Raw genomic sequence first — 18,868 nt, forward strand, 5'->3', positions numbered from 1 at the left:
TTTATGAAGACTTACAAGGATATCAGTCAATTCTTATGTATTTACATAACTGACGCTTATACATTAGTTTTTATATACATGTAAGTTTAAGTTTGCATGAAAGAAGTATGTTTCACTTGTTAAAATTAAAAATGATAGTATATTTTATGTGATTTGAAAGATTCAAGTGGTGTAAATGTAAAAAATTTAGTTATATATGTAAATACAAAAGAATTTAGTGGTAAAAGATCAAATTGCCCTCACAAGGGGCTCTCCATGTATGTAAGTGTATCATAAAAATAAAAAATATGGGTTGGCATTTTATTATGAATTTTGATATTCAAGTAAGAACTGTAAAATGAACGAGAGAATGTGCTCGATTTGTAAATAGCAATATTTGGAGTGCTATATATGTAATTGTCCTCTACAATTATTTATATTGCAAATCTGATTCATCAAAAGATATTATGTGACGTTAAATAAGGGTGAGCAATAGATAAGTGAACGATCATGAAGGCTGAAAGAGAGACACGCCAATCATATAAATTAATACTGATAAGTCACATATGTAGTAATCAGTGTTTAATTTTTTAATCATAAATCATGTATAGAAACTAGCATGGGACAGTTTCGTGAGTACATTGTAGCTCTTGATATTATTTTGTAAGGGAGAAATTGTTACGTGCGTATGTCTGAATGGGTTGTCGTGCGATTCAGAGTGGAGTGGTTGCAGCTGGACTGTCGTCTGAATATGCGATCAACGTGCGTAATAATTTTCCTTTGTAAGGAAACATGTTTAGGATTGATTGAGGCCATGAACCTAATTTGGTAAATATATGATTGATTGTTAAGTCAAAAAGAAATATGTATGCATTGAGGGTTGAAATTTTAAGGGATTTTTTAGTTATAAATATAAAAAAGTTGAGTCTGAGTGGAGTTTTGGCTCAAGCTTGAGCTCATAGTAGGCTTGAGCTCGATTGATCTTAATTAATTAATTAGTTCAATTTCATTTATAGATATCAAAATATTTAAATTTAATAATTAACATAACTAAAATTAATAAATCATAATCATATATCTTAATTAAACTAATCGGGCATTCTTGGCAAGCCCTCGAGTCAAATTAAGCGAAGCTTGAGCTTATGCTCGTAGGATAAATGAGCTCAAATTTGAGATTGAGCTTAAGCTCGTAGATAAACTTGGCTCATGAGCTTGGAATAGCTAGACTCAATTACACCACAAGTTTTAGTTATTTTCTTTCCTTGTATTAATATTTTATGTGAATTTTACTTGTATGTCATTATCTATATAATCACTCCTAGAGTCTAATTTCTATCTCCTTCAAACTTTTGATTCACATTCGAATCAATTTTTAACTAATAATTGAAATATATGTGAACTATTTGAAATTCAAACATATGGTCAAATCGAGCGTCTAGATGAGAGAATTCAACGAGCTTAAGATTACTCAATTTTGACATCATTAAGATATTTAAATGTCCACAAAACTCCATTCAACTGTGGGAATAAATATGTTTAGATTTATTTTTTATTTGCAGGGGAGACATTCCCAGACTTTATAAATAGATGCCTACTCTCTTCATAAAAATGGGACCAAGACCTTGAATCAGAGGAAGAGCTGGGCCTAGAGTTGTTTCAAGAAGAAAAAGTTGAATTCTAGTGTTGTCCTGGACCAAAGACCAGGCGAACACGACCTTCACCCTGCTCCCGCAGACTAGCGTAGACCACCACTTTTTGGCCATCGTCGATCATTGTTGATCGCCCCATGCTGATTGCAATGAAGCCTTTCTCAGAGTCATGATGTACGCCACAAAGTAACAAATCACCGTGCAAAGTAAAGACCGACGTCGCAAAATAAGAAAACTCTGTGCAAAATAAAGACCAATATGTCAGAGTAATGAAACACCATACAGAGCAATGCATTATTCTGAACACAGTGCAACACTCATCTTGAAAACAATGCATCAATGTCCTAACAACTACTCCCAACTGCAACTGCTCCTGATCGTCGTACAAGAATTTTTTTCTGCGTACGACCACTGTACTTTGGGAAATAATGTAACACCATCTCGCCTGTGGGACAATAACTTTTACGTATATTCATCAACTTATTATGGATCGTTCTGAATAGATTAAGCCCCATAGTTTTTTACTGTTTCAAGTTTTTCATATAAAAAACTTTTATCTCGATATATCACTTCAATTAGTTGTATTTGCGTTGGACTTCCATGCAACACTAAGACGCTAAACAATCATTCTAGCGCAACAAATCTTCCGACACACCTGAGTACTTAAATATAAGCGGTTATTTCTCATGAGAGTTTCGATGCATAATGAATTTTTAAGGATATTTACATAAATAAAATTATAAGAGAATATCTATGCAAGCAAGCTTAATAAGCACAATATGAGAGAATCAAAAAATTAAAAAAAAAATTATTGAAATGTTTTCTTAGCCACATATCGAACACTTAAAATTTCTTATTTAGTTGGATAACAATCGATTTTTTAACATCACATAATAATACCATTTATTAATTACTTTCTAGAAGTGAAGTATTCTTTTAATGCATAAATTCATCAAAACAAAGCATAATAAATATAAATATTAAATTTTAGATGTAAATACATAAGAGTTGAGTGGTATTTATGTTAAATCTTCCTTCAAAATATAACCACAAAAAACAAAAATCCAAACATCTAAAATCTCTTATTTCAATTCGACCATTTCATCTACTTCCCTCTCCCGACGAAATAAAGAGAAGCGACCCTAGAAATTGTCGGCTCATAGTGAGCTGAACTTCTCCTTCCTGCATCAGCCCTTCATGTCCCGTTCATCGTTGCCGGAGCAGTCGGCTTTTGGCTGATTCTTGGCGGCAGTTGCGAGCCATTACTTCACCTTCAATTCAATTCTATCTGGAAACCTAGAGGGTCGACATATACACATTCAAGGTACAATTTAGCCCCCTCTTTGATCTATTGAACTGTTATTCGTGAATTTGATTGTTTATATTTTAAATGTCCGCGCATGAAAATTAGGTTTTCTTGCGTTTTATTAAATGTTCTCATTTGAATAATCGCTTGATATTTCTAATTAGAGGGACATAGAAACACCAAAACTTTCATTTTACATTTCTACCACGAAAATCATTCATATCACATAAAAAATGCATTATTTTAATTTAAAAAAAAATGTAAAATGCACCTTTTCATGCATACGTAAGATGGGCATATATGTAAAAAATTAACGTTTATGTAAAAACATAGGAATTGAGTGTCATGCATGTAAATCTTCCTTTTAAGTAATGTTTGAAATGCTGTTTAGATAATGCCATAATCATACATTAGAAACTTGGCTTTCTTGATCTTTATAATACACATTTAGTGTGGGTAAGTTAGACATGTATTCTATGTGCATTTTTGTAAATCTCTTTTTGATTTGATTGAATTCTAGTATAAATATATGCATGATTTACATACATGTCACTTATTCCTATGTATTTATAAATCCAACCTTCAATTTTTGCATGCATACCATCTTACCTATGCAAGAAAAGGTGTATTTAACTTTTAAAATATTAAAATAGTGGTATTTTTATGTGATATGAAAGATCTCGATGGTATAAATGTAAAAAATAAAGTTTTGGTATTAGATACATAAATACATAGGAATTGGTTGGTGTCTATGTCAATGCCTTATATGCTCATGTTGATCTCTCTTTTAGCTTTGGAGAGGTCCTACCTTAGTTTTCACTAATCCAATGTATGTCACTACTTAATTCTATTGGAAGGCATCTCTTTGTACCAACATAAGGCTTGGTTTGAGGTTTCTTTATTTGGCATTTTGCTCCTTTTTCTTATTTCATTTGCATATATACATACTGGTTTGATAAATCAGAGATTTTAATTTGTTGTAAATAAATTTTAATTGTTTGCGGATTTTATATGTTGATAAATCCCTGCTTGATTTTTTGAATTATTTCAACCATTTGTTATCAGTTGAGTTTCAATTATTATCTATGTTTAACTAAAACTATTTTTTTATTTAATTGGTAGCTTGTGATTTATGAATGATGAAATTTCATTGCATGAATTCATACATTAGAAACATTAACGCTAAATTATCCTCAATCACTTTCCAGACAAGAGAGGCAAGATTGTTGGAGTTCAAAAGTGGTAGCAGAAGTCTTTTTTTAATTATTTTTAAATTCTATAATTCCTTCTAACGTGTTTAAATCTTAAATTCATAAAAGTAGTAATAGCCCCAAGAACCCATTTTGTTAGTGTAACTATTCATTTCTGGTTGTGCTAAATTTGATTATGATAGGAATAAAGGGAAAGATTTTCAACTTTATTGGAGTTTAGAATTAATTAGAAACTAAACCAAACCACGAAATAACAGGATCACAAAATATTCGAGAAAATCAGAGGATTTTCTGATCATTAGTGTCATCTATATCAATATTTCTGAATTCTTCAGAAGTAGCTGACAGGCTGTTCAGAGTTCTGATTCTGTTTTTGTACATCTTAATTTCATTGAAAGTGAATCACTGCTTCTGATAATTACAGAACTTATTATACTCAAATTCATCTGCATCATATCCAATGAAAGCGTACTTGACAGATTTTAAGTCAAGCTTGCTTTTGTACCATGCATTAATATGTACATATGCATAACTCAAATACTCTTAAATAAGATAGATATATCTTTTAGTCACTCCAGACTTCTTCAGGTAAGTCTTCCTCCAAAGTTACTGATGAATTACAGTTAATTAAATAAACTGCAGTGTTTACTATTTCAGCCCAAAATTATTTTGGCAACCTTGCATGTAGCCTCATGCTCCTAACACGTCTGTAATTTTCTGCTCATGCGCTCAGTCACATCATTCAGTTGTGGTGTCCTTGGGCAGTAAATTCATGTCTGACCCCCTTTGTAGCACAAGAATTATTGAACTTTTGATCATGGTACTCACTCTCATTTCCTGATTTGAGACACTTCAGCTTCAAACATCTTTCATTTACTACCATAGCTTTTCACTTTTTAAAGACTTGAAATACGTCAGATTTCTGCTTTAAAAAATAAACTCATACCTTTCTCGCATGATCATCAATAAATGTGACAAAATAGCGAGAACCTTCAATGGACTGAACTGGATATCAGTATGCACCAACTTAAGTTTTTGTTTATTTCACCACTGACGCGCTCTTAGAGAATGTAATTTTCTTTTGCAAGCTATATGCAATCTTCACAGAAATCCAAATCAACTAGTTTCAAACCCTGAAGCTTATTTTTAGAAAGTAGGGACTTCATACTTTTTTCTCGATAATATGGTCAAGCTTCGGTGCCACAAACCTGCATCAACGCTGATTCTAGCCACATCAATGAAATCAGACATTTCATTGATCGGATAATAGGTGCTTTCAATTTTGCTCTAAGTCATCACTAATGCCCCGTGATCACCTTCCACAAATCTCCTGTGAAACTAGTCATGAGTCGTAACTTACTAGCTAGCTCACAAAGATAAGATTTCTCTTCAAACTTGGAGTATGTCTAGTCTCAGTAAACTTTCAGATTGTTCCATTCGATAATCTGATATCAACATCAATATTTCCTACTCTGTTGCAGACTTTGTTGCCTTCTAAATAAACCTTCTATAGATCGCTCTAAGTATAGTTTTTAAATATATCTTTATTGGGACAAGCATGAAAAGAGGCACCAAAATTTACTATCCAAGATTCAGTACTGACTATGGATAAGACTAGGGATAATATTGGATTTTACCGGTAGAGACATTTGTAGAGAGATTCTTTTCCTGTCATCAACCACCAACTTTCATTGGAGCTTTGCAATCCTTTTTGAAATATCATTTCTTACCGCAGCTCCAACGTTCACTTCTTTTTGACTTGAGCTTTCCTTGCTTGGACTTGGATTTGCTTCTGTCTGTATTCTTGCCCATATTTTTTCCATTCTTATCAGCATTCAACGCAGAACCTGAAGATTTACCATTCGTTACTTTTCTGTAAATTCTTCATTCAGCATCAAACGCACGATGCAATCGAAGTTCAACTTCAAAGTCTTTGAAGAATTACTCACCGTTGTTACCAAACTATCCCATCTGTCCGACAATGAAAATAGTATCATCAGTGTACTGATCTCATCATCAAATTTGATCCCCACATAATACAACTGGCTTGTCACAGCATTTAAATTATTGAGTTGTTTTGTTATTGAACTCTCTTCCACAATCTTCATGTTGAATAACTTCATCATCAGAAAAACCTTATCGGAAACAGAGGATTTTTCATACATCTTTGTTAGTGCCGCCATGAAATCCACCATGGTTTTCTCATTTACAATGTTGAACGCAGTAGATAAGGAAAGTGACAATCGGATCAAATCCAATGTTGTTCAATTAAACACTTCTCATTCCTCCATAGACATAGACTCAAGCTTTTTGGTAATTCCTTGTAGTGGTAAGTATAACTTTTTATGATACAACAAATCCTCCACCTCCATCTTCCAAAGTGCAAAATTCGTCCCATTGAACTTTATTACTTTGAACCTTGCTTTTTCGACCATTGCTCTTACTCGAATCAAACCCCACTTTGATACTAATTTGATAGGAATAAAGAGAACAATTCTCAACTTTACTGGGCTTAGGACTAATTAGAAACTAAACCACTACATAGAATAACAAGACCACGCAAGATTCGAGAAAACCAGAATAAAATTTTAATGGAAGCACAATGAAAGCAACCAAAAAAAAAAAGAACACATAAATTTAACATGGAAAAAACCTGAGAACGGGAAAAAACTACGGAGCCACCCCACCAAGAAATTCCACTATGGAATTCAAAAAATTTTACAAAGAACTCACACTAGTTTCTTCTCTACACACAAGTAAACTTACAGGACTCGCTCCAAACCGTCTTACTTAAATCCGACATGAAAAACACACGCCGAGATCCCGATAATCCTCCTCTTCGTTACTTTCTCCTTCATCATGAATTTTTTGAAGAACTCGTACAGACACCACTCAAAATTGGTCTTAAAACCAAAAAATCGTGTCAACTACTTCGGTCTCTTAGTTGTGGGCGAATTGGCGCCTAAGTGCCAAGTTCTTCGCCAACGCCAAAACAAATTGGGCGCTTGGGCGCCGAAAGGGGACGGAAAAGCACCCCTCCCTTTGTTTGCGCCCCCATGTGGGCGCTAAAGCTCCCATAAGGGACACAAAAGTGCATTGGGCACTTCAGTGCCCAAAGGGGCGCAAAAGCACCCCATCCCAGTGTTCGGTTTTCTTGAGCATGTGTTGGTGCTTCAAATCAAGCTCCACACCGTACATATCAAAAGAATAAGTAGCCCTAAGAAGCCAATTTGTCATTGTATCTTCTTTTTTTCTTTTTTTTTTTTTTTTTTTTTTTTTTTTTTTTTTTGTGTTTCACCCATAGAAAAAGTTGAAAAAAATCAGACGTGTATTGATAAATGGTATTCCGAATCTTACGTGCAAAGGTTTAACCAGAAGAAGACATCAACTTTTATGTTGCAATGAAACATTTTTAAGGAATGAAATTAATATTTACATTTCATCCATGTTTACTAAAGATGTTGAAATGCTTTTATTGCATCTCTACCTGTTTTATACTAATGTTTAGTTTATATGACCGTATTTTTAATTAGCTTATTCCTTTTTTTTAGCTAGACAGAAGTATATGAATCAACATTCTAAAAATGTTTTATAGTTGGATGTCTTTGAATCAAAATGGAACTGCATTGTTAATTAACTCATTTATCTCTATACATCTTTTACTCTTTCATTTATTGTATTTTTTTTCTTAATCTTCCATCAGTTTTATCTCTATAATTACTCTTTCATCAAACTTGATAAATCAGTTATCATAATTTGGCACATTCTGGGAATGAGTTTGCCCTACACTTCTTCGCCAAGCCTTTCCAGTTTCCTCCCGAATGCCTTCCTAACCGGTCCAAATTCCCACATTTACCATAACAGGCTCGACATTTGTAAATATAGAGCAATCCTTCCACAGTCTTGTTTCCGCTCCCCTTCTTCATGCTTGTTTCATGGGAAGTTGATCACTGTTGAGGGAGCAGTAAATGGTGATGTAACAGAAGGATTTAAGCTAAAATGGCGTGAAGTTGGGCCCGACATAACCGAGGCTCAAAAACATGAAATATCTCAGCTTTCATTGACACTGACGAATCGTTGCAAAGCACTTCTGAGACGCATCATATGTTTCTCTCAAGAGGAAGATCTATTCGTTTTGTTAGCTTCATGGGTAAAGGCCATGCAACCTAAAAGATGTGATTGGCTCTCCGTGTTGAAAGAAATTAAGAGGATAGATACTTCTTTGTATTTTGAGGTATAGCATCATCCATCACTCTCTTTTTATCGCTTAATGCATTTTAATTTTCTTCTGCTATCGAGTTTCTTTTTACAATAGGAAAAGTTTAAAAATATCTGCAATTTTTATAGGAGGTTGATTTAGTCAAAACATTTTTGTAAGTGTCAAGTTAGTCTCTGGACTATTTTAATAGGAGCTAAAATATTCTTTCATTTAAAATAAGTTGACATTTTATTGTCTCATAGAAAAGAGTTTAGGTATTGAATTGACATTTTGGTAGACTCAAAAACTTGAGTAAAGTGCCAAAATAGTCCCCTATTTTAATAGGAACTATTTACATGGGGTCATTTTAGTCTCAGAGTCTATAAAAGTGTCAAATTAGTTTTCAGACTTTTTGAGTTTAGAGACTAAGTTGACAATTTATAGACTCTAGGATGAAAATGACCACCTACGAAGAATCAAGGGACCATTTAGACACTTTCTTCAAAACTAAAATATCCCACACTGCAAAAGTTGGGCTTATTTTGACACTTTTCTCCTTTTATAATAATCTTCTTGATCACTTGAAAGCTGAAGTATTTGATTATTTGCTTGTGGATTATACATGTTTTTTTTATTATGCATCTTAATTTTTATCATTAGTAGTGGTGTCAAAAATTGACATGACATGCCAACACGAATCGAACTCAACTCGAAAAATCCTAGAGTCAGGTTTATTCAAATATTTTTTGAGTCGGGTTCGGGTCAGTGAATTCGATCTGTTTATTATTCGAGCCAGGTTTGGGTTGAACGTGGTAACCCAAATATAACCCGAATAAACACAAAATTTCAGGCTGGGTTCATGTTAGCGGGTCAAGTTTGGGTTCGGAACTTAGTTTTTGAATCGCTTATTATTCGAGTTAGGTTTGGGTTGACCCTATTTGGGTTTGGTCATTTTTGTATCCGACCTGAATCCGACCTGAATTGACACCCCTAACCATTAGTTTGTTTTCTCTATTATAAAGCTTATGAACTTTCTATTTGTGATAATTCCTAATTTCCATACGTGACAAAAAAACCATTTTCATTTTAATGGAAAAACTTATGATTCTGTGTAGGTTGGATGTTGTTAGGTTATGTGCTCTGCTAATCTTGTGCTACTAAGGATCTGTTTGGGGCAGTTGCATCTTATTAAAAAGCTGTTGCGCAACAGCTGTGACAGAGAGCTACTTCACAGAAGCTGACTATCTATTTATTTTTGGAGTTTTGAAACAGCTATGCTGCAGCTATTTTTGGACAAATGATCTGTTTGCCCCTATACTATAATGATGTTTATAACAAAAATACTCATACTAACACATTTCTTACTTAAAAGTAAATATTCAGTTTGAATGTTACAAAATAAAACGCACCTCACAAAATAATTAGTAACATGACGATCAAAATTAAAAAAATATTAAAATAACATTAATAATATGTTAATATTGTTTTTAAAATGTAATTAGTTTATGTCACGAGATAAACTGTACTCTAAGGAAACTCGCCATGCCCGATCACTATCGACGGTGGATTCCTCCAACTCATCTGTCCACCTAAAGAAGTCATACCTTTCTGTTTTTCTCCACGAACACCTATAAAACTCTCTCGTAATTATTTGGCTATTGCGAGCTAAGCAGAGAACATGGTAGACCACAGTAGCAGTACAATGTTCTAGAGGTACCGGAAGTCCTTGAGCTCATCTTTTCTGAAGGTTTAAAACAACAAAACACAAATACTTCGATGCAAAAGTAAAAAAAAAAATAGAAGTAATTAATGCAAGTTTTTATTAGTTTAAGATTTCAAAGAACATAGTATGAACCAACGAATCTGTCACTATAAAAAAACAACAAATTTTATAAAAAAAATTGTACTTGGTTGCCCTTAAATCACATAATACCAAGCTCGTATGTGTCATATATGCATATCACCAAAAAAGATCATCCAGAAGAACCTCAAATGTTATAGCACTGAAAAAGGAGAAGAACTTGGTCGTCTTCTTTTGGATTTCATATATGAAAATAACCAATAACGAGATATAGGTCATCCAGAAGAATCTTTAAGGTCAAATGTCTCATCATATACCTCAAAAACCAAAAATAAAACATACAATAAAAATTTACATATTATATCCATGATTGCCTCATTAGTTTTCTAAGTGGGGAAAAATATATGCAAAAAAGCGAGAAATAAAATTGAGATTCAAAATATAGATGATTGGATAAAAGATCGATATAATGAATAATAAAAATTTTCACAACTTATTGCAAATAAAGTAGCGACAAAAAAAAAATACAATCAATCCATTTAACAGCCAACGATGACATCTGTAATCTGTTATTTCAACTCTGTAATCTTCCTCATCTTGGGTGCAAGTCTCAAGTAATTCATCTTTTATTTGTGATAAAAATTGTTCAAGACAATATTCATATGTTTTAGTAGGGACATGCGAATAATCTTCATCAGCTTTCTTGAAGTCAATGTCATTGCGCGAAGGATGACGCCGAATATAGTTGTGGATAATCATTGTGACCACCATAATATGCATTTGTTTAAAAAGCAAATATGTTGACATATTTTGCATTACGACCCACTTTTTCCACATTCTACATATTCTTTCAATGGCACCGCATAAGGACGAGTGTCTCTTGTTAAACATTTCTTTCCTATCCTAATTGACATTGTTGACTCTTTCAAAATCAAGAATGTGACTAGAAATGACTTTAGAAATCATTTCTGTAAGGGGTATCCGACATCGACCAAATAATATTTATCTGACATAAATACAATAATTAGTATTGCACTGAAAAAAATATTTAATCAGGGTTTCAGGTGGAGCAAACCTGGGGGTGGGTGGGGAAAGTTGTATTTCCGAGTTATTGTGGCAAATTTCAATATGCGACCATCGTGTGCACTGTCTTCTCAAGCAGCCTTAACAAAAGTAAAACACGTGTTGAAGTCATATACATTTATTATATTTTATGTTGGTGATTAGCATCGCCTAATGAATGTGATCTTTTCATATTTGATATACGTGCATCCAAATGTGTTTCATCGATCACTGCAATACAATTCTAAAAAATTTAACAAGGGTGTATAAATTATTGTATTCAGTTGAATTATGAAATTAATGAATAAATAGAATTATCTTAAAATATGATATATATACTGTGGTTCATATGCAATCACTATGAGAGTTCTTTCAAATATTGGGACATCTGGTTCTAATGGTAAACTGACTAGATCATTCAACCAAACTGAAAAATATCTACTAATTCTTTCAGATGAGTGCTGGAATCGCTTTAGGATACCTCTCATAGATTCATTCTGTGATTAAATATAGAAGGTTATTACTAACATTTCTCCGAAAGTCATCAAGGAGGGGCCGTGAAGTCCATGATTGATGTGTAGTTCTTCTAAGAGATTGATGAATATGGGATGTTATCCGGTACATATTAATAAATCTTGTTGAGTGTCCTACAAAAAACTCTCCAACCCACTTATCACCAATATATGAAAATATCATGCAATGAGAGCGAGCTATGTACAAGTTATAGTACACATACATCAAACACATCACAGTTGTAACTCTTCTTCCGTGTCTTTCTTTATATGCATCTATGTTAGGCAATCGCTTTATCAGCTAACACATATAAGAATCATCGAATTAGCTAATATCACTACATTTTTAAACAAACAACAATTATAAATACGCTTGGAAAAACAAATAACAAATTAATTGATGAAAACAAATAACCAAAGCAACATTAATAATATCCTAAAGAAAAGTAACTATCAAAAGCAAAAGTCAAATTGTCCTAATGAAAAACAAATACAAATAGTGCAACTAGAAATAATGAAATTCAAGCGTCTTTATTGTCATGAAAATAAAGTAAATAATTGACCCTACGGTTTGGTGTCATGTCATAAAAAACTCTTTACGACTTGGGTATTTCAATAACTTGATGGAGAACAAACATTACGACATGTTCTCATAAACTTCTGGAGTTGCCTCCGGAATTCACATAACTTGTTGGATTGAAGTTGCTTGTGATGTCCCAGGGTCATTGATGCATGAGGCAGCTAATTTTGAAATTTGGCTTCTAATGAAAACACATTTGCTTTTCTTTTTCTCAACCCTCAAATGCTTAGATTAGCTGATGGATTCAACTTCATTGAGGTTCGGGCTGAGACATTCGTTGGAGTCAGTTGTTCGTTTGACATCCTAGTTCTCAGCTATGCAAGCAAACCCTCGCTCACTAGGAGCCCATGCATGATCGCATGTTGTCACGACTCCATCAAACATATGATCCAATTTCTCTCTAGCTCAAGGTTAATGCTACTGAATTTAAATTGTTTTGTTGTTGACACCACCTACAAAGTAATGAGATGGATATGTTGATGTATTTGAAAAAATTAAAAAAAAAATAATTCTTATGGACATTTGATCAATTTTCACCACCAATCTCTTGACCCACTATTCTTTTGAAGTATCAACTGTTCGCTTTATATGATCTCAACCTAAATCTGTGGATCATCGTTTCAATTCTTTCCAAAATTTTCAATTTTTTTTAATTGATCTAATTTGTTTTTCAATTGCATCCCGTCGTATTCTCTTCTTGTAATTTTCTTAAACTTTTCATAATATTTTGTCAGCGCTCCTTATTAAAATAGGTTGTGGGTCTATTTTCCAATTTAATGTCCTTCAGACAGATATTGTAAAATATTAGTTTGATTTCTTTACATCACATAGCAGATGAACCGAGCTTTTTTTTTTTAACCATTATGTTACTAGCATGAAAAGAATTAAACAATATAAATATTTATCATAAAAAATAATTACCGCAACTCAAAGAAAAATAGAATTGTCATAATATCATTACCACCACCTCCGCATGACACACCACCATCTCCGCACCACATCAACACCACCCGACACACCACCTCCACATCACGCGCCACCACATCCACTCCACACCACCACCTCCACACCACCACACCACCAACTCCACACCACGCCAAACAAGTAGTGGCAACAAATTTTGAAAGCACAAGTGAAACTTAAAAACAAAATGAAAGTTGAACTTTGGAAAGCTCACCATGTCACATGAGCTTCTTAACCATGGAGTTTATTAACCATAAAATCAAAGGGCATAGCAACAAACCCCCAAGTCCTTTATAGGTTATTAACATCTATTTTATGAGTTTTATCCAAATATAAACAACACGTGAAATATTATTATTAACAAATTCAACACAATCTTTCATCCATTTTTCAAATTCTTACTCTCATGAGAAAGTACATAATAAAATCTCAACACTTATTCAAAATATACACAACACCCGAAACATTACTATTTACAAATCCAGCACCATTTTTCATCTATTTTTCAAATTCTCACTCAAATATCAAAATTTATGATAAAATCTCAATCCATATTAAAATATACACAACAGCTGAAAGATTGTTATTAACAAATCTAACACTAATTTTTATCCATTTCTCAAATTCCCATTCAAATTTTAGAGTTCATGATAAAATCTCTATAATTATTTTTCATTAACAAATCCAACACCAAAAATCAAAAATGACAAAGCCGCCATGAAAGTGTTTTGAGAGCTATGTATGTAATGTAATTATCACAAAACAAAAAAAAAAGTGCAAACCACAAACCATGCAAAGCAAAGATACCGGCAAGCACTACATGGGGAGCTAGGTATGTAATTACACTAATAAAACCACAACGAACAGAATAAATCCACAAACTAAATAGACCGAAGCTATCGTGAAATCAATAATACCATAACGAAACTGAAATCACAAAGCACAAACCAAACAAATTCAAAGCCACCGGAAAATTGAGAAAAATAGATGTTTCTGGTGCTATGTATGTAAAAATCCCAAAACGAATGAGTTTATGTGCAAACCATATACCTAACAGAGCAAAGCCACCAAGAATAGATGAGGGGTAGAAGATACCGGAAGAAGAAGGAACCAAACGCCAATTTTTCCTTGTCACGGGTGTCAGAGAATGAAGAAAAAGAAGGGAAAGGAGAAAAAACCCTAGGCACGACACATGCGAGACGAGATCGAGCGAGGGGACACGGGACTAATAGCGAACTGAAGGACGTAGCAAACATAGGAGACAGGTCGCGGCTCAAATTATCGAACGTGTTTAAGGAAACTCGCCCGCGTCTCCCTAATCAAACCCCTGGAATCACGACACCCCATCGCGTCGCAGCCCCGCCGCTGCACCATAACAGACCATAAATGGTTTAGCTGTAACATAGTTACATATTGGCTTGATAGGAATGCCTTTTAGTTCTTCCAAGAAGGCCTTAGCTTTTAATTCTCATGGTGTTACGAATTCGATCTTATAATTTATCTGCCACTTGAGGTAGGGTTCGCAACAAGTACTATGAAATCAAAATGACATTATAGTTTTGTTTGGTTTGTTGAAAAAAAAAAATTTACAACGTAATTAAAATATAATTTATTTGAAATATTGTAGAATTGTTTGACTAGGTGTAAAATAAATATAGGGGATTACTTTTTTTTATTTAGGTTTGAAATAAAATGAAATTAACATATAAAATCTAGCAGCAGCTGCGCACAATTGGTGGTGTTATCAATGGTGGGGTGGTCAGACAGTGGTAGGGGGGGGGGGCGGGGGGCGCCCGGGGGGGGGGGGGGCCACCACCGGAGGTGATGGGGGTGGTGGTGCGTTGCCATAGCTTCTACAATGTATTTGGACATGGCCGAATCAATCTGCTTCTATATATACCAAATTTGAACTGAAAGATTACAGTGCATTTCATTTACATTTGGCCAAACTCCAAAATGTAGAAATCCTCTGAATTTGACAAAAGGGTTTATTTCATATATTTTTCTTATGAACTCAAATGACAGGTCAGTTCTTGATATTTACCAAATTATATTCAAAATCAACTACAACTATAATTTTTCCAACGGTCATTTTTTAAATTAAGTGCAGAATAAGGTAGTGAAAAAGGATCCTACAGAGGGAGAAAATTTTACGTACGTCGTGGGATCCTACAGAGGGAGAAAATTTTACGTACGTCGTTCGCACGTGAGCTAAATACGGAAGACGGACGCGATACACCAATGAGGTGTTTTTTTTTTTTTTGCTAGTGCACAGCATCAGTCGTCCGTATGTAGCTCGCGTACGAAAAAAATGGAATTTTGTTATTCGGGCGTTAAAGAGTTTTAATAATGACCTTTTTCATTGATATGCATGAAAAAATCAAAATTTAGCTCTTACATTCTTAAATACATAAGAATTGAGTGGGGTATGATATGTAAATCTTCCTTTACAGCTATTTGATCAGAAGGAAAATTTGTTCCATCTTACCAGGCCATAGAGTACGCCCTCCATGAAGAATCATTCGAAGCTAATGCTCGCGACTACACCAAGCTCATCGACGCCTACGCGAAGCACTATCGCTTCTCCGACGCGCAATCGACATTTGAATCCATGAAGGTCCGAGGGTTCCCCTGCGATCAAGTCACCCTCACCGTCCTCATCAACATGTACGACAAATCCGGCGATCTCCGCCGCGCCGAGGAAGCCTTCCAGCACATCAAGCTGCTGGAATCCCCAATCGACAAGCGATCTTACGGATCGATGATCATGGCGTACATTCGAGCGGGAAAACCGGAACTCGCGGAAGCCCTGCTGAAAGTCATGGAGGCCGAACAGGTGGTTGCGGGGAGAGAGGTTTACAAGGCGGTGTTGCGGGCGTATTCGATGGCCGGAGACGATGAGGGCGCGCAGAGGGTGTTCGATGCGATTCAGTTTGCGGGGATCGTTCCGGACAGCAGGATCTGTGCGCTGCTCGTGAATGCTTATTGCGTGGCGGGAAAGATCAAAGGAGCTCGGAGCAGTATAGAGAATATGAGAGCGGCGGGATTGAAGCCGAATGATAAGTGCGTTGCGGTGATGCTTAGGGCTTACAGAAAGGAGAAGAAGATGGAGGAAGCTTTAGATTTGTTGATGGAATTGGAGGGAGATGGTGTGGTGATGGAGAGTGAGGCATCGGAGGTGTTGGCTCAGTGGCTTAGGGGGCTTGGTGTGATTCATGAACTAGGGCTTGCTCTTAGATAGATAGTTTGTATATATATATATATATGTATGAAAAATTATTGCAGTAGGACATTTGATGTAAATTTGCGTAGGTGTCCAATTAAAATTAGTCAGGTGTTAAGATGAGTCATATGCATTTAAAAAATAATCAATCAGTATGTTTCAGTGGAGTCCACATTTTGATGTGACCAATTTTAATTATACACTTTGCGTCAAGTGTCTGATGCAATAATTTCTCATATGTAATGAGTTTTTTATTTTTGAGGGATTGACATGCATCCCACACATTTCTCATGTATTTACATTATAAAAAATTAAATTTTCATGTTCTTTTTTATGACATTTTAATGTTGTAAATCTATGCTAGAAAATATGTATTTCAATTTTAACAAGGAAATAAGATCAAGGCAATTAATTTGTGAAAATGGTTGAATTACAAAATTAAGATGATTTACTACAATTAAGAAAGTGAGCAAAAAATGAGATTTTTTTTTCAAATTAATTCCTTTTTGGGATTTAATGTCCCATGACAATTATATACTATTTCAAATGAAGGTGTTAGCTTTTTCAACCTCTTATTCTTAGTCTCATAAACTTGTACATTCTTGAATGAAATGCCATCATAATATGAGTTAAATATTTTATCTTTTATGAAAATGAAGGTTAGCTCATGATTAGCTTATGGGATGTAATCTATCTAATTTTAGCATAATTATTCCTCTAGATTTGCAATCTACTTGTGAACTCTTGCCCACAATGATGAGCACATTTTTGGGCGACTTTGTAATTATCCTTCATATTGAGTTGTTGCAACATCAATAATTTTATTAATACAAAACTTATAATGATTTCAGATTATTTTTCTATCGCGGTCATAAATTTTATGATGGTAAAATACTTTCAAAATTTTAAAAGCTCTTTTTCTAGTTCTTCTTTCAAAATAATTATCACGACAATCTTCATTAAAACCTTTCACAACTCCAATAAAATTTGCAATTGTATCAACTGCAACATTTGCTTTACTATCATTTATGATTATATCATTATAAAGGTTAGAGCTAGAATTTATATTTAATAATTACAATCAAGAAGTAGATGACATGAATTATTAAAACTATAGGATGAGGGCGCATATATGCATAAAATTTAAGATCATTTCAATAGGGAGATAGTTCTCTACCACATTAATAGCAACAATTATTATTCGTGTGTGTGTGTGTGTGTGTGTGTGTCTTTAAATGTTATAAAAAATATAATTTGTTATATTTTATGTAATTGTTGAATCATTTTAGGATGTATGATCTCATATTGTTCAAGAGTACATACAAATAGTAAGAGATATGTGTATGGAAGATGTAAACGAAGAGATTGGATGTATTTTTCTAGAAATGAATTCTTAGTTCTTTCGATAAGCACCTCCAGGAGAATTGAGAGATGATCTGGGAGATGATAGATAAAGAGAGAAAGAGAGTCAGAGAAACAGAGAGATCCCTCATTCTCTTGCCTCCCCCTAAATACATAGAGATGAGAAAAATCAATTAGTCGCACAATATGAAATTTGTCAATGGTGTTCTGATGAAAATATGGCGAGGTGGATACCAGGCAACTCATAAGTGGTCATTAATTGATGTTAACCCTTCAATGTTAAGCCTTACTTTGACCGTCTGAAAATCCCTAGGTCCACTGGCTGGGTGAATTACTTGAACTTGTTTGAGGAGCACGACTTGACTCCCGAGAAAGAGGAAACCTCAAGATGACATTTCGACACTTGAAGTTATATAGGCAAGTCACTCATGTAGGTCAATCCGACGAAATAGTCCAAAAAGTCAATTCGTCAGGCGGTCTCAATGGGCCCACTAAGTAGAAGAATGTGTGAGTCGTGCCTGGTGATGCGAAAGGAATCTTGCATTCCTCCTAAGCTCTATTATCTATAGAATAGGCCAAGATGGTCTATTTACCCTGTCGTTCGCCCGCCCAATTATTCATGAACAAGAAATTTTCTTTGATTTTTACTCATGATGTTATATTCATGCATTAAAATCTAAAAAAAAAAAAAACTTGCAAATTAGATAAAATAACTCTGTTATCATGCTTAATGAATGGACAAACAATAGCATTAACACATTCTTTTGAACTTAAGACTATGGATTTTGACATAAAAAATGTGCCAAATTAAGAAAGTAGAAAATATGTAAATTAATAAATATAGTCATAAAATTAAAGAGAAAGAGAGAGAGTTATGGTATTGGAAGCCCTTATCAATCATGACCTTCTTCAGTCATTTTGTCATTTAGATTTAAGAAGATCTAATCATAGATTGCTTCAAAATGCATCAAATACAAGTTGAAGGAGGAGAAGAATAGAAATATGCTCTTCCTATGTAAGCA

General features: G+C 34.2%; 1 protein-coding gene across 1 annotated transcript; it reads left to right on the forward strand.

Moving 5' to 3' along the window:
• Positions 1-675: 675 nt before the first annotated feature.
• LOC110027890 (pentatricopeptide repeat-containing protein At1g01970-like) lies at positions 676-16,742 on the forward strand. The gene is made up of 4 exons (XM_020729554.1): positions 676-745; positions 2,796-2,952; positions 8,010-8,379; positions 15,753-16,742. Exons 1-4 carry the CDS (start codon positions 676-678, stop codon positions 16,500-16,502), a joined length of 1,347 nt encoding a protein of 448 aa, XP_020585213.1. The 3' UTR covers positions 16,503-16,742.
• The last annotated feature ends 2,126 nt before the right edge of the window (positions 16,743-18,868 follow it).

This window comes from Phalaenopsis equestris, unplaced genomic scaffold, assembly GCF_001263595.1.
Source record: "Phalaenopsis equestris unplaced genomic scaffold, ASM126359v1 Scaffold000002, whole genome shotgun sequence".
NCBI classification, from domain to species: Eukaryota; Viridiplantae; Streptophyta; class Magnoliopsida; order Asparagales; family Orchidaceae; genus Phalaenopsis; species Phalaenopsis equestris.